Source organism: Colletotrichum karsti (genome assembly GCF_011947395.1).
Source record: "Colletotrichum karsti strain CkLH20 chromosome Unknown Scaffold11, whole genome shotgun sequence".
Taxonomy (NCBI): domain Eukaryota; kingdom Fungi; phylum Ascomycota; class Sordariomycetes; order Glomerellales; family Glomerellaceae; genus Colletotrichum; species Colletotrichum karsti.
The window spans coordinates 676,501-691,947 of record NW_024065911.1 but is presented as its reverse complement, the minus strand read 5'-3'; the positions used below and the strand labels follow the sequence as shown (position 1 = coordinate 691,947).

General features: G+C 55.5%; 2 protein-coding genes across 2 annotated transcripts; one reads left to right on the top strand and one right to left on the bottom strand.

Annotated features, from left to right (window-relative positions):
* Positions 1-820: 820 nt before the first annotated feature.
* CkaCkLH20_04322 (alternative sulfate transporter) lies at positions 821-2,731 on the top strand (the record flags this gene model as incomplete). The annotated part of the gene is made up of 7 exons (XM_038887041.1): positions 821-927; positions 984-1,182; positions 1,256-1,565; positions 1,676-1,982; positions 2,051-2,362; positions 2,448-2,519; positions 2,575-2,731. 7 exons carry the CDS (start codon positions 821-823, stop codon positions 2,729-2,731), a joined length of 1,464 nt encoding a protein of 487 aa, XP_038747745.1.
* An 814-nt stretch (positions 2,732-3,545) lies between these two features.
* CkaCkLH20_04321 (uncharacterized protein) lies at positions 3,546-7,120 on the bottom strand (the record flags this gene model as incomplete). Its single annotated transcript, XM_038887040.1, has 2 exons — positions 3,546-6,668; positions 6,722-7,120. The coding sequence occupies 2 exons, from the start codon at positions 7,118-7,120 to the stop codon at positions 3,546-3,548; spliced, it is 3,522 nt and encodes a 1,173-aa protein (XP_038747744.1).
* Between the last annotated feature and the right edge of the window lie 8,327 nt (positions 7,121-15,447).

The window sequence follows — 15,447 nt, the reverse complement described above, 5'->3', positions numbered from 1 at the left end:
CGAAAGAATAACGTTGGAAAAAAAGGACTAGAATGCGGTTGCCGCCGACATACAACAACTGAGATGGGAGGCTAAAGAAGTACCATTCATACACCAGCGGCATCCGAACAACAATCGAACCCAGGAACCCGACAAGCTCCCCCGAAGCTTGGAGCTTGGACACGACTTTAATTAACATCCAATCTTGAACAAGGGCCCGGAGACGCGGAGGCGGGTTCAGACGAAAGACAACGTCAATCTCGCAGCCAGTATCGACATCGTCCAATGATGAACCGAGACGAATGGTGCCAACCCATCTCGTGTTGAGTTCAAATCCCGACAACCCATCGAATAACACGTCGGCGTTTGTCTTGGCGCGATGGTGAAAGATGGCGTGCTCGAGGGGAACGCACGTCGAGGTCCGGCGAAAAAGTGGAGTACATCTTCAACGGCGCCGGCGCGCACGCGGTGTCTAACCCGATTAGCCCTGCCAGGCCGGCCGCGGACGATGCTGAGTGGGTGTTTGGGGGCGATTGCGTGATGGTCCCAAGGGCGCGGCACGGCTGGGGTCGAAGAGGGACGCTCGTCGAAGGTTTGCGGCGGGATGCCTCTGATTTGCGAGTTCTGGGAATGGAGTTCCTGGGATGTAACGCCAGCCGAGAGATGATGCAAGATGATAAGCCTATGGGCAGCAAATGCCGAAGCGGGAGAAGACTGGCGTGTTTCTGCAGGTCCGTTGAGTAGTTAATGTGGCTGTAGCCATTGAGCGGGCCGCTCGTGGCCTGTGCTACGTTCGCATTCTAGAGAATCGTGAACATCTCACGGATCAACATCTGACAAGATGGCGGACTCGAAGCAAGAGCTTCAGTTTACCGACTCACCCGGCCAGACCACACCAGCGTCCGAACCAGACTGGACAGATTATGAGGAGGCGCGAGCCAGAAGAAAGTGAGTCAAGTGTCACAACCACACGCCCACATTCTAATCAAGCCCCTCCCGCCCAGAATCGATACGTCGGTATTGCCGCTATTGTACTTGGGATTGCTCGTGTTCCAGCTAGACCGGATGAACCTCGCCAGCGCCCTGACGGGTGGTTTCGCCAAAGACATTGGAGTCAACCAGGATACCATCAACCTAGGGAACCAGCTCATGTTCCTCGGAATCGTCATCCTCGAGATCCCCTCCAACATGCTGCTCCAGAAGGTTAGAAGCATTCCCTAGTTCTTTCTGTTCTACTCAGCCGGGAGAGCAAACTAACTCCAAACACAAACCTCAGGTCGGTCCTCGCAAGTACATATCAGCTCAGGTCATGCTCTTCGGCCTGGTAGCAACTCTCCAAGTGTTCCTGAAAGATCGAAAGGGCTTCCTGGCATCGCGCATGGCCCTCGGCCTCGCCGAAGCGGGCTACATACCCGGCGCCTGCTACACCCTTTCGACGTGGTATAGGAAGCAGGAACTCGCGAAGCGCGTGGCCGTCTTCTTCTTCGGCATGTTCAGCGGTAATGCGCTCAGCCCGGTGTTAGCATCCGGTATTCTCAAGTTGGAGGGCTCGCGGGGGTTGAGGGGCTGGCAGTGGCTGTTCTTGAGTGAGTGTCTCACTTCCCTCCTTTTTCGTGTCAGAGTTCACGATGTCATCCTATCTTTCGAATGAGTGAGCCCTGAGCCCTCAGAATGCAAATGAGCTGACACCACGCAGTCGAAGGCGTCTTCACAATCTTCGTCGGCCTCTCCCTCCTCTTCCTCCTCCCCGGGTCCCCAGACACCCCCGACCCGCTCCTGAGCCCGGGTCTCATCCGGTTCAAGGGCACCGAGCGGGCGATCCTCCAACGCCGGCTCGAGCTCGACGACAGCGAAAAGCGGCACGGGGCCCAGGGCATGCGCATCCCGCCGAAGCTGGTCCTCAAGACCCTGCTGCACTGGCAGCGCTGGCCGCACTTCCTCAGCAGCTTCGCCGTCTTCTCCACGTGGAGTCCCCTGACGACGTACACGCCGACCATCATCATGTAAGTCCAGACCGACTTCAACATGACAGGTCCCCAAGGTAAGGACAGCTGGATACTGACAGCAACAGGAACCTCGGCTTCAACCGCATCCAAGCCAACGCCCTCGCCGCAGTCGGCGCCTCCCTCGCCCTCCTCGTCGTCTTCGTCGTCGCCTGGATCAGCGACAAGACCAACAAGCGCGGCTACTCCGTCATCGGCGCGCACCTCTGCTACCTCGTCGTCCTCGTCGTGGCCCGCACCGCGCACCCCCACGTCGGCAAGTGGTCCCGCTGGGGCCTGTGGACGGCCGTGAACAGCTTCGCCGTGGGGTACCACCCCGTGCACAACTCGTGGGTGCAGCTCAACTGCCGCGAGCCGGGGGAGCGGAGCATCAGTATCGCGTAAGTTCAGTCTGGTGCTCATCAGGTTGATCACGATGGCGACAATAGCAGTATACGAATTTGTGCTCACCGATATTCTCGACAGGATGTGGGTTATGTTGTCCATCAGCGGACTGATGGTCGGGACGCAGTATTATCGAGCAAACGATACACCCTTGTAAGTGATACCCAGCCCGGCTCGACTCGTGATTACCCGCTGACGGGCGGTTCAGCTATCAAACAGGTTTGCGAACGCAGATCATCATGGTATCGGTCGGCATGGCGTTCGCGATGTTGCAGGTCGTCATATACACCGTGCATAACAAGCGTGTGGCCCAGGGGAAGTACAAGCCTAAGGATGGCGAGATTCCTCGCATATACGTTCCATAAGACTATGCGTGTTTACCGACTGGGTGGCCGGTCGATGTTGATTACTGCGCGATATTTGAGCAATCCAAGCGCCCGTTAGCGATTTGATGATAGCTGCTGTCATGCGATTCACAGTGAAGGTGGCCTTCCCGGCATCATCGGTGCAATACTTACGTGTGGGCAGCACAGGAAGCCCTGTGAACGTCTTAGTCACTTGCGAATAGTAATGGCGCGAAATAATGTTTGATCATCAGGATTTGTATCCTATTCATGGTATCTACCGTCCCTCACCATCCCAAAACCTGTATACAGAATTATCCTACATATACAGTGTACACTTTTGGTCTTTTGGACGCCGCCACCCATGCTCATTTGAGCCCGATGTCCAAGATAATGGGCTCGATGGCCGCAACTGGTATGCCTACAACTCCCCTTCCCACCGGCCGTAATCCAAAATCTTCGAAACTAGGGTACATAAGAGAGCAGAAGGCCCTTTGAACAGACGCCCGAGCGAATGTTGTGCGGATTCTTTGTGAATCGCAACGAGACCAAGTCCAACGCTTCCACCTCTTGCAGTAACACAGGATGACCAAACTCATCCCAATATCCAAGTAATGTAGCAAGTCTGCGCGAGTAAGGCTCCCAGGCCGGCCGACAACCAGGGCCAAGAAGCAAATTAACGCCGAGTGTGGTGTGATGATGGGGATAAAGGTCGTTCAGGACATAAAACCTCCAAAGTGAGGACAGAAAAATTGGGTATCAAAAGAGAAGCAGAATAAGGGGGTACGTATGTCATGGGAAATGTGGAAATGATGTTTGCCGTTGAAGATTGTCTTCAAGAGGCCGGGGTGGGTGTGGCCGCGCCACGGTCTCGGCTCATCCAGCCAAAGAGGTTGGCGCTTTGCTGGGTGTTGCTCGTGGTGCTGGCCTGAGGCTCAACCGGAGCACGCATGGCCAACTCGCGGGGCTCCAGCAGCAGACTCTTGCGGTAGTAGCTGACCTGGACGTTGCCTTGGTCGCTCTCGCGCAGGCGGACGATCTGAGCCGTTATCCAGTCCTGCATCTCAGGAAGTTCGTTGAGTCGGTATGGGATCTGGAACCGCTGAAGTTCACCAATGATCTTCGCCGTTCTGGTGTGTTTGTCGAAGTTCACCACAGTCAAGCCACCACCATTCTCCTCGCAGCCATCACCACTGAGAGTGGGAATCTGCTTCGTGGCGGGGTTTCCGATATCAACAAACGTCAAATCGGTCAGATACATGCCGAGGAAGGGCAAGCAAGGGGGGACGTGATCGTGAAGACGGGTTCGAAGAACCTTGTTGTTTTGGGCAGGCTCGACAATCGCCTGGAGCGTGCGGAGCATCTCGCGGCGCTTGACAGAGACAGCGTCCCAAGTCTTTCGGAGACGGCTGATAGTACTGCTGTTCAAGCTGCAGATAATGGCCATGAGACCGTCATAGTTGTGAAGCTCGAGGCATTGGTGGGCAACCTTGATCCACTGCTTGATAACCGCAGCTCGCTTCTTGACCTCGGAGTACTGGAGAATGGTCTCCGCAACCAGGTTGGACAGATCGGTGGACAACGCAGACATGGCCTTGACGTTGGGAGCGTTAACACCGCCCTTCTTCATCCACTGCGATGCGAGCAGCTCCTCGGGCATGATCGAGCAGAAGATGTTCATCTGCTTAATGGTGAGCTGACGAGCAATCTCGAGTGGGTCGAAATCGAGAATTGTAGGGTTGCTGCCGCCGTTCTTCCAGGACAAGAGATGCGAGAATTGGCTCTTGGTGATGGCCACCTGTGGGTGTGGTGTGTCGGCCGGAACATATTGGGCGATTGACGTGTTGGTCTTGCCCATGGAAGACACCAGTCTAGGAACGAGCGAGCCGTCGTTCGAGACGCGCTGAGCCAACTCCAGAAGACGCCGGCCTGCAGAAGGAAGCACACCTCCGAGCTCAAACTCAGCGAAAGGCTCAATCAGACTAAGAGCTTCGCGATCGGTCTCGTCACGCCAGTGAGACTCGAGCCATCCCTTGAAGGCATTGTAAACGCGCAGTCGGACCGGGCCAGCCATGTGAGGTGCCTCGGCAACGTAGTGGAATCGGTCAATTAGAGTCTCAGCCAACTTGATGGGGCTGCAGAACAAACGGAACGTAAGATAAAATGTCGAAACGAAGGTCGCGTCGGGAGTAGACTCGTGCGTTGTCAGGCGCTCGACGAGGGCGGCGAGGGAGCCGCCGGTAACCTGGCCCTCCTTGTTGAACATGAGCTCGTGAGCGTAGGTCTTCTCGAGCATCCTCGACTCGAGATCGTCAACCTCCTCATGGTTGTTCGCACTGCCAGCGTTGCTAAGCTCTGACATGGACGGCTTGCTCTTCGGGGCCAAGGTGTGGTCCGGAGTTGTCGCACGAGTGGAGGTTTGGGAAACAAGGCTTGCTTCCGAGTCCCGGCTTAGGTATGTGCTGCTGCTGCCAGCACTGGAGGCCGTCATGCTGTCAACACGAGAGCGATTGGAGTAGTCACTTTCGTTGCCCACGTTTTCAATGGAGCCATACTCATCTCCCTGAAGCAGGGATGTAGAGAGTTTGGGAAGTGGAGGTAGAGTCGGGCGAATTGACGAAATGGAGGACGCAACGCTCGAGTTGTTGTCATCGGTAAGAGAGGACGGTCGTGAATTTTGCCCGGTAGAGTTTTGAGATGATGGCCGACGGCGTCGAGAGTCTTCATCTGCCGGTGATTCGGTCTGCGGAAGTTGAGGCAACGGCTTGTCGTTCGCGACAAGTCGGTGGGGCGTTGGCGGCACAACAGACATGACAGAGTCAGTACTCCTAAATGACTCTGCGACGCTAGTCGCCTCAGTCGTTGCAGTCTCCGCGAGAGACGGTGCGATAGAAGGTCGTCGGTAATGAGGTTCCGGAGCAAGGTCCAACACGCTGAGGTCGATGCCCAGTTCACCGGCCTCGAACTCGCACTCGAAGTCGCCTACGCGCTCAATCACCCATTTAGTCTTGGCCACGCACTCGCCTGCTGCCTTGACGCAGCCAGTTGCCGCCATTAGCAGGAGGCTGTTGTCCTGCGGCATAAGGACGTCGGCGTCTTGCAACACTGCGTGACGGATGATCTGACCTGCCGCCGAAACCAACTCTCGAATCCGCTCGAACATCATTTCCCGAGCGCGAGAAAGCATGGGCGAGCTGGTGCCATGTCCACAAACAACATCGACGACGGCCAAAAGCTCACCGCCGGAGGTGGCTGAGAGTTTGATGGCGAACGCCAATTCCGGCCGAGATTGAGACTGCAGATGCAGACGACCAATGAACGAGCCCAGGTGGGACAAAAAGGTGTCGTGGCTCTTGTTGAGGCGTTCCGAGACAAGGTGATGCGGTCTTGACAGCGGCGAAGGCCCAGCCAATGAGACGCGATGCGAAATGGTAGATGACAGCCGTTGGACATTCTGAGACAATCGGTGCGAGTTGGGGCTGGCAGGCGAATAAAGAGTCGACAGACGCCTGTTCGCTGGTGCGGGAGACGGCTGTCCTGCGTCGGCGACCGGCTGAGATGGCGCACCCCTGGCGGGTGTTCCGTTTGTCATTCGGGACGCTGCATGGTGGTTTCCATCAAACTTAGTCTGATCTGCAGGTGGCGTCGGGGGGACGTAGGATTCTTCGATGACGGTCGCCATGACGGTCACCGCGGGGGCTCGTTGTCGTCGATCGTCTTCGAGGATATCGAAGAACCGCACGCCTTTGGTTACGATCTTGAAGGCCTTGAGAATCATCTCGTCGATGATGTCGTTAATGTCCTCCGGGGGGTTCAAGACACCCCGTTGCGCTTCCTGTAGCCTCTTTGCTGTCTTCACTAGAGCTGACAGCTCGGAGAGTAATGTTTTCCTCACGCGCCTCAGGTTTTCGTTGCGGGTGATGATGGCTGATTCTTTCGTCAAGCAGTGTGTGCGTTCCTGGAGCGCATTAGTCAATCAAATACTTAGGTCCGGTCACAGGCCAGGCTTACCAGAAGATATCGCACTCCAGCTATGATGCCCTTCATGAACTCCTGGTTTCCAAAGATTTCGCTGTCATTGACTGAAGTGCTGCGCAGCAAGTCCCAGAAGTTGAGCAACGCTTTCAAAAGATTCCGCATCTCCTCGGGATCGTATGCTTCGCAGTAGTTGGTAGGAAGCCATCCTCTTGCGCCCGATACCAACAAAGTGCCATCGGCCCATCCGTTGGTGTGGATAGAGTGCACGAGGATGACGTCGCCCTCATTCAATGGCAGGGTGACGCTCGAATCGGTCATGGCATAGCTCGGGTGGAAAGGGTAGAAGGCCCGCAGGAAGTTGTGGAATACTGGCGGCGGCATCTGCGCAGCCAGATCTTCCTGCGAGCCATTGGGTGTCGCGGGTGGCGTCATGTGTGTTGTTGAGTACGGGTTGGAGCTGTAGGCGTCCTGCTTTGAGGACAGCGCATCGCAGGACCGGGATTTATGAAGCTTGAGGGGGGCCACTTGAAGACTGGCTCGCATGGAATGATCGCTCAATATTACCATGACTGCTTCTGGCTGGCGGCGTAGAGAAGCATGGGCGTTGACGTGTAAGTGAGATGGACGTCGTGTCTACCGTTGGAGTCGAAGTCGCCGTGCCTTCGGTCAGACGCAGTAGTGTCGAGTCGAGTCCAGCCTTTCCTTCAAGTACGACGATCCTCCAGCTGCGCCTCTTCTGCGGACTCGAACGTGATATCGGATAGGTCACTGGGCGTTCCCAAGAATCGTATCAAATCGATGCGCCTCTGGCGTGTTATCCTTCCCTCTATACAGAAGTCGTAAGTCGTGAACACCAACGTCGAGTAGGTGCCAATGCGGTCAGGGCCAGGTCTCGGTCAAGCTGTCAAGCTGTTGATGACAGTCAGTCGAAGGCTGCAAGGTGAACAGAGGAACAGGACGCTTGGCCTGTGTGTAAGGTGGTTTTGATGGGAAGAAGCAGAGGTTATGGAATGTAGGGAGGAGATGACGGGCATTGATGTGGGAGGGGAATAGGAATAGCAGGAATGTCATAGCCCTGGGACGGGCGTGTTGGAGGGATCCTTGCCTGTGCTAATGGTGGATAGCTGCATACCAGGGACAAGGGCTTGACTCAAGGTTTCGGGAGCCCAAGAAGAAGACCCCATGTGAGTGCCCAAAGCGAGGGACGATCACGTAGTAGGGAAGTGGAGGGGGGGCAGAAGAAGCCAGGCCAGGCCAAGTGTCCGGGAACTTTGGGAGGGTGTGAGGGCGTTGGAAGTGAGCCAGGGGGGGCGTGGATGTGGAAGTACACACGTTCCGTAATATGATGCCCCGGTAGTGTGAAGCGTGCGTACCGCTGCCGCTCCTCGTCGGTTTTTTCTTCTTACTTTCTTCTTTTCGGGGGACAGGATTTGTAGACGTTGAAGATCAGTTGGGGCCGCCCGCTTGGCTTAGTTGCTGGTTAGCTCGAGAACCAAGCTGGTTTGCGACGGAGGCGAGCTTGTTGTATCGTGCGTCAATCTGGCGTCTCTTGTCTCCCGAGGGACATACCCACGCGACCTTTGGGGAACAAAGGAAGAGCGAGGGAGCTACGCGTTGAGTTGGTGATGATGGACGCGAGGGAAGAAGCCGGGCCTCCTTCGCAAGCTGCAGTGTGAAGGCGCAGAGCATACCTTACGGATAGCAAGGTACGGGACACATGGGCCTGACTTTCCGGTTGCCTTTTTCATTCATGGGGGGGAAAGAGAGAATGCGAGGAAGAGTTAGAGAAGGCGCGAGGAATGCAATCTCGTGGTGTGTTGCTCGTGTCTTGTGCATATGCATATGCAGTGAAGGCCGAGCGAGTGCGACTCTGTGTGTGTGTGACAAGCAGCGACAGCGGCCTGGTCCAGGAAGGCAGACAGGTGCCGGCCGCGGCGGCGCGGAGGCGGACGCAGACGCATATGCAGGACCCGTCCCGTATCGCACCTCTCCTCTCTCGTGTCCTGTCCGTACCGTATCTGTGCCTGAATCCGTACCTGAACGGGCTAGGTAGGAGTCGGTAATGCAAGGCGACGCAAGGTGAGATGCATACAATTAGCTGCGCGGAGAATCGGTGTATCCAGCCGATACACAGAGAAACCAGTCTCTGGCTAGTCATTGTGTAAGCAGGTACGAACAATGTTGAGCAGCATCATCTGCGGCTGCATCGATATCTAAGGCCTCGGACGTTGCTGTGACTGGAGAAGTTTGGAGGCGCAACGCGAGCGCACTGATGCCACATTATGATGATGCCACGACGGGCGACAGGAGCGCCGTGCGCCGTTCTCCTCCTCGACCAAGTATGGGGAAATGGCCAGGCCTTTCTTCGTATGGAAACAGGAAAGCGCAACTCGAGGCGAGGTCATCGAGGCCGTGATTCTGCGATGCAGCGGCCATGGCGAGGTGCTTGCGAGCGAGGCATCGTATTCCGTGCCCGATATCAAGTTCGGACGACAGACGCCTCTGGAAATCCTTCAAGGCGAAAGTCGCTCTCTGCGGACGATGACTTGTTGCTCGTTATCTCAGGTATTCGGCAGACTCCGTGATGCGTGAGTTATCGGATGTCTGTTGGCTGGCAAGAAGAGCCCTCCGCTAGCCGCGATTCCGATCTTGCCATATGGCTTTCTCCTGCCGGATTCCGAATATCAGACTGGAAGGCGCCGCCTGGTCTTGCTTGAACAACTAGAACCACCTTAGGTATTATCTTAGATCGTGGCAAGATTTGGTGTAGCCTCTTTCTTGCCATTTGGTATGGAAAGTGCCTTATCATCTGCGTCAACTGGATAATTAGCGCAGCAAAAAGACGACCACCAACAAACCTCTCGCACCAACAGGAACGGCCAATTCCAAGTCTGGCTCCTCCCTCCTACCCTGGGTTTCCAAATACAGAGAGCTCCCCACGCCTCTCTCTCTCTCTCTCTCTCTTTCTATTTCGAGCCACTCATCGCGCCTCGAGGTCTGGCAAGACACCCTCATCCCTACTGCCCGTCGTCAGCTCTTAATGGTGGTACGTATACCAGCTGCGTCAGTGGCCTGGGTTCCTCCTTCAAGAAACCTGGGCGTCACCCGATTTCCTGGTCCTCAGTGGTGTCAACGGTGCTCTTGCAGTTCGTTTTCTGCGTCCTTTCTTTTCTTTTCTTTTCCTTCCCTTCCGCCTTCCAAGGTCATCCATCCGTTGGTCCCCTCCCCCGGTACCGATGGCTTTCCACCTTGTCCTCCCTGACGAGGAGAACGGCCAGAATACCAAAAACCAAAATGCGCCAGTGGACCTTTAGCGGGAACCCTGTAAGCCAGGGTGATTTAACAGGGGCTTTTAGTGCGCAACGGGGTCCCTCCCGGGCTCTAGCTCGCGGCCAGGGGAAGCAATTGGTTGCCCCCTGGTTCGCGCCCATTTCATTATTGTTCAGGTCTGGTCTGCTTCAGAGTCTTCTCTTCCCTCTTTGATGACCACTTCAGTCTTCCCAGTCGCCCAAGTTGGTGCTGCTTCACAAGTGCTCTTGTTGCTGACGAGCCGACGAACTCGTGCGCCGCTTCGAGTCGGCTGAAGGCTGCCAATAATCCTTCGTCCTGATTCCCATGCTCATGAACAACCCACAGACACTTGACCATGATGATGCTGATACTTTGGTCACGGACTGAGTTTGTGGCTTTACCCCTCTCCTTTCCCTTGCTGCTCGCTGGACTGCTTGCTGCCTGGACAAGTTCCACGCTTGCCGTTTGCCAGGGAGAATATGACATGACAGGCATCCAGCAGTCCAAGTTATCCGTAAGCTGAGATGTTTCGTGGAGAGTGTTGGTAGTCTAGGCTAGGAAAGCCAATGACCCTGACGACGCCTCGATCCTCATTGTTCTCTTTTCGGAATCATGGTCTGGCCTCGATCTCTCAGCCCTTGAGCCCTGTGCTCGATGCCTATCGCCGTGCCCCAGATTGCTGGGTCCAACGAATCGAGTTTCCGGTCCGTGTGTGGATTGTTTAATCGTGGTGGATGCCCCAAGAATTCGGGAGCGACGCCGGGCGCAACGGCAACTTCAAAGGAAAATGCCGTCAATCAACGCTGAGATAATTGATTGCTGCCCCAACACCTGATATTGCTAAGATCCCAAACAGGCCCTCATTGCGCTCTCTTGGCCCTTCTCATCTCCTCCCTCCCGCCTTAGGAAGTCCTCTCCCGTGGGTCCCGTATCTCGAGCAACTCGATGTCCTGGCCGCTGATTGCCAATCGAGGAAAAGCTCGAAGCCACCATGTTGCAGGGTGCCTCGCCTCCTCTGTAGCACGATACATGTCTGCGGCGCACAACGGTCTTCGGTCTTCTGGAATCTGGATCGAGCCCGAAACTTTATGCAGAACCGGGATGTGTCTGTGATGGAGGGTTCTGACGGATTCGGAACCTCGAGAGCAGACTTGCCGGGTTGTTCTTTTTGCTCGTTGGGACTTCGGCCTCCGAATTGCGGCATGTTGGACTGCTGCGTCCTTTCCACAAGCCTGGGTGCCGTGTCATAATGCTGGTCCGGCGTCCGAAGTCGAGTGGATATGCCAATGCCTCTTCATCAATATTTTGTCGAAATCCAAATACCATGATCCTGTTGAGACCATGATACTAGCGTTGAAAAGCGGGCAGGCAATGAACCGCTGCGTCGATGCACTTACACCGTCGTGCCGTTGGGCTGACGTGCCGGTCGATGTTGTTTGAATGGGCGGTCCCAATGGCGAGAGCCAATGAAGAGACGAACCATTGAGCTCCGAACGTCGCGCTGGCATGCCAATTCCTGGTGCAAAGACTAGGCTCGAAAAACTAGTAATATGGTCTGATGCTACGGCAACAAGAATGCTCTTGATGACCAAACAGTGCTGTGCTGCCGTATCCGTAGGTGGTAAAAAATCACTTCGGCTCTGGAGCCGTGTTGCCCATTCGGCAGCCAACACAAACGAAAGACCATATTCCTTGTCTCGACGTCCTTGGCCTTAACCAACTGGTGTCTGGAGGCCTTCATAGGTAGACATGGTCTTGGACGGGTCTTGGACGGCTACGTCGTCAATCGTATCACCACCCGTCTTCGCTTCCTGCTAGGTGCGCAGGGCGGCCCTGACTCTATTTCATGTCTAGAACCAGTGACGACAGAAAGCGCGTTTGTGCGGCGCCGACGGCAGTGGCACGGCGGGAGGTCAATGTGGCTGTCGTTTGGAGCCACAGCACCCGCATGCCACCTGCCACTGCCATTGCTGCTGCTTGACGTGTTTTTTGCCCTGCCGAGTAGGCCCAAGAGATGGCGCCGTCAGTGTGCCTCGGATGAGTACTATGAAGGAGCTATTTCCCGTAATATGGCAAGTCGTCGTGTCGTTCTGGGCCCAATCCGTGGTTCCGTAATGTGAAGTGCGGTGCGGCAGCAGTCAGGCGCAGACCGGAATCGACAAACGAGAAGACATGCCCGTTTGTCTTGACATATTCCCGAGCCTGCCATGCGGGGACGGGATGGCAGGCTGCTGCATTTTGCAGGTGAGTCGGTATCGTAGAGTAAAAATAAAAGATCTAGGCGTGTGACCAGAGACATCGCTGACCGTGCTCGCCAGGGAAGAGGCTGACAGAGACATTTTCGGTGACGGTGTCTAGGACATAATGCCATCTGGATCAGAGCTGCCAAACTAGTGGCAGAGGCAGGGCGAAGTACATGATGAGCGCGACATAGTCTTTGGCGACGGGCCTTGCGACGAGCGGTCACTTGGCTTGGCTTCACTCCGCGCGCTGCCAAAGCTCCAGTTCAATCCGCGTTGGGTTGTGCGAAGTAGTCATCCCGATGATATGCACGGTGTGATGAGGTGCGTGATATGCGTGATGACTGAGTGATGAGTGATGTGAAGAAGGCGAGTATGCATGTATCTGTAAGGTACGCAGTCCAGTATCGATAGTGCTATGCATTGCTATGCAGTTGAAGAACGAGCAGCAGTACCGTTCCCGAAGTTCGTATGCGATGCGACGTCGCCGGGATCCAAGTCTGGTTGGAGGTGACGTTCAGCGGTAGCGGAGCGGCCTAATCTTCCGTGAACTGGTAGCGACTGGTACGAGAAAATGCGATTGTCGGTGGTGAAGGTTGGGCATGACCAGTGTCGTATTGGTAGCCGCCGTTTTCCTTGCTTTTTTTCTCGACATGTCAGTTCATGCCGAATGTCACCCCGAGGGAACTGGGCGGTTCAGCGCTTCAATTTCCGAGATGCTGCAACCTGCGGTGACGACGGAAGATCGTGATCTTGGGTAAGCACGTAGGGTAGGCAATGAACCAGCCATCTGAACGTCCCGTGGTATCGCCGAGCAGAAGGAATGGGGAGACGCCGGGGGAGGTGGAGGCGTGTGTTGGTGGCGATGGTGGTGGACGGTGGTGATGGAAATTTTCAAAAATCAAGTGGTGGAAGAGAAGTCGAGATCATCTTGGGCAAGAGGCAGAAGGAAACCTGAGTTGAGGTTCTTCCTGCCTCTGCCGCTGTCCAAAATTAACGAAAGTTCCTGCTGTTTTTCTGAGGTTCACGGCTTCTCGCTCCTCGCTTACCACAGCACCTCTTCAGCGGGTTCATCCACTGAAGCATCCCTGGAACCATCGTCACGCCAGCCGAGATTACATAACCGACCGTCTCGTCCCGAAATGTGAAGCTCTTTTCGATATCACACTCCTTCCTTCACTTTTTGACATCTTCACATCTTCACTTCTCGCCACTTGCACAAATTCAACTACATTCATCATCTCTGGGTGCCACATTTGCTGCCATACCTGCCCTGCTGCTTCCACCCCACGTCTCGTATCGACGCAGTACTGGAAATAACATCACTGTCGCCCCTCCAGTCCGCCAAGCAAGCCTTCTGCAACCTGGTCATCGGTGCCTGCGGCTCAGCCAGCCTTGTTCCAACGACGACGCAATCCCGTCGCATCGCTCGTTACCCTGTCACCGACAGCCCGTCAATAGTCCGTCGGAAGCCGTCCAGCCTCTTCCGGATGATCCTTGCGGTGAATGAGTTCACCCCCATTTCAAGTCGACCCCGGTCATCTGAAGTTTGAGCAACACAACACCACCAACGGCATGCCCGCCCATCGAGACGAGGCAAGCCAGCGGCACAGCAGGACGACAAGCCAGAAGGGGCCACACACGGCATCAAGTTGTCTCGTCTCGTCAATCTCGCCCGCCGGTCGGGCCGTTGACAACGGTGCTGGCTCCCACTATTCTTCTTGGTGGCCTGTCCTCGACTATCCGTATTGCGATCCAGCTCCTCCTGCAGATTCGGAAAGATATCCACCCGTTCGGATGAAGTATCAACGCCAACAAGGGCATTATGCCAGTCCAACCCAAGACGCAATACCGATCCTTCGAGCAGCTTCCAGAGAGACCACCATCTTCGCCACGGATGTTACTCCTCTGCATAGTACGTCCTCATTCTCGATCAACAGACCGGAACCGCTACTGCAGTCTTGCCGCCCACCATCAACAAGCTGGGAGATCTCGTCTTTGCCGCTCCCTGGCTCTCGACTTGTGTTGAGATGCAGAATACCTACAGTCCGTCAGCAGCCGTCTTACGTCGTGTATCTATGGACGACCAGGGGCAGTTACCTTTTGGGAAGACACCAGACCGGAACTGAGCATCCCCTTGTCTACATACCTCGCCCAGCCGGCACGTGCGTATCACCGCCGAGTCCACCGACCTCCAGTCATCCTGCCAGAAGGTGGCCCCGTCGTCCGGCGACTCGTCCGGCTGGCTAGGCCTTGAACATCACCCGTCCGCTTAAACGACGTGCGCAGGTCCCTCAACACGCTAAGGGATCTATTGTCAATGTTCGCACGCACCACATTGCGCTTTTCGGGTGACGGCAAGCCACCAACACTTGTACACGAGCGCAACGTGTTGGCATGGAATAAGACTTCGGGATGAACTTGGCACCATCGTCTTCCTCGCGACTTCGACACACGGCACAGAGTATGTTGACGTCTGTCGCTGAGTCGAGTCCATGCATGCCCCGGAAATCACCGTGGCCTCGAGGGGTTCTGTCCCCAGTCAGACAACGGTGGCCGGGGAGTGTTGAACCCGTCTTGACCGGCACGTCGGATCACCCAAACTGCAACGGGGGTCGAGGGCCTGATGTCCACCCTGGACCTCATGCAAATTTCTGCCCTTGGCCGACCTGAATGACCCGCAAAACAAATGCTCAAAGCTCCCTTTCCAAATTGCTGGAATTCCAACTAGCATGACCAACGTCTGTTGGGTTCTGCAAAGTCTAATGATTACCCTGCAACGTTTACGGATACAGTGAAGGCATGGAAAGAACATGCATAATAGACGTATCGACTGCACCCTGCGATTGATACGGCAATCGGTGCCTCAGAGACTTACCGGCCACGACAGAAGGTCGTTCTGACTTGGCGAGATCTGCCGCCATCATAGCATGCCAAACATGAACTTTCCGGCAGGCATACTCGACGCCGCATCTTGAGATTGTTGCAAGCCTTTCACGACGTTCTCGACATCGAGCTCAATGTTACCAGCCAAAGTCTGCATTTCCCCAGTCGTCCAATGTCGCCTACCTAGTGGAGGCAAGTGGAGGGAACTTTTTCAGAATCCATCGTCGGCAGCGTCACAGGTTGAGCAAGGCCTGGATACCAGGACCCTGGCATCAGATCTGACCTGGCCCTTCTAGCCCACCATAAACGGCATGGGAGCGAAAGCAAAGTTCTGACCTGCGC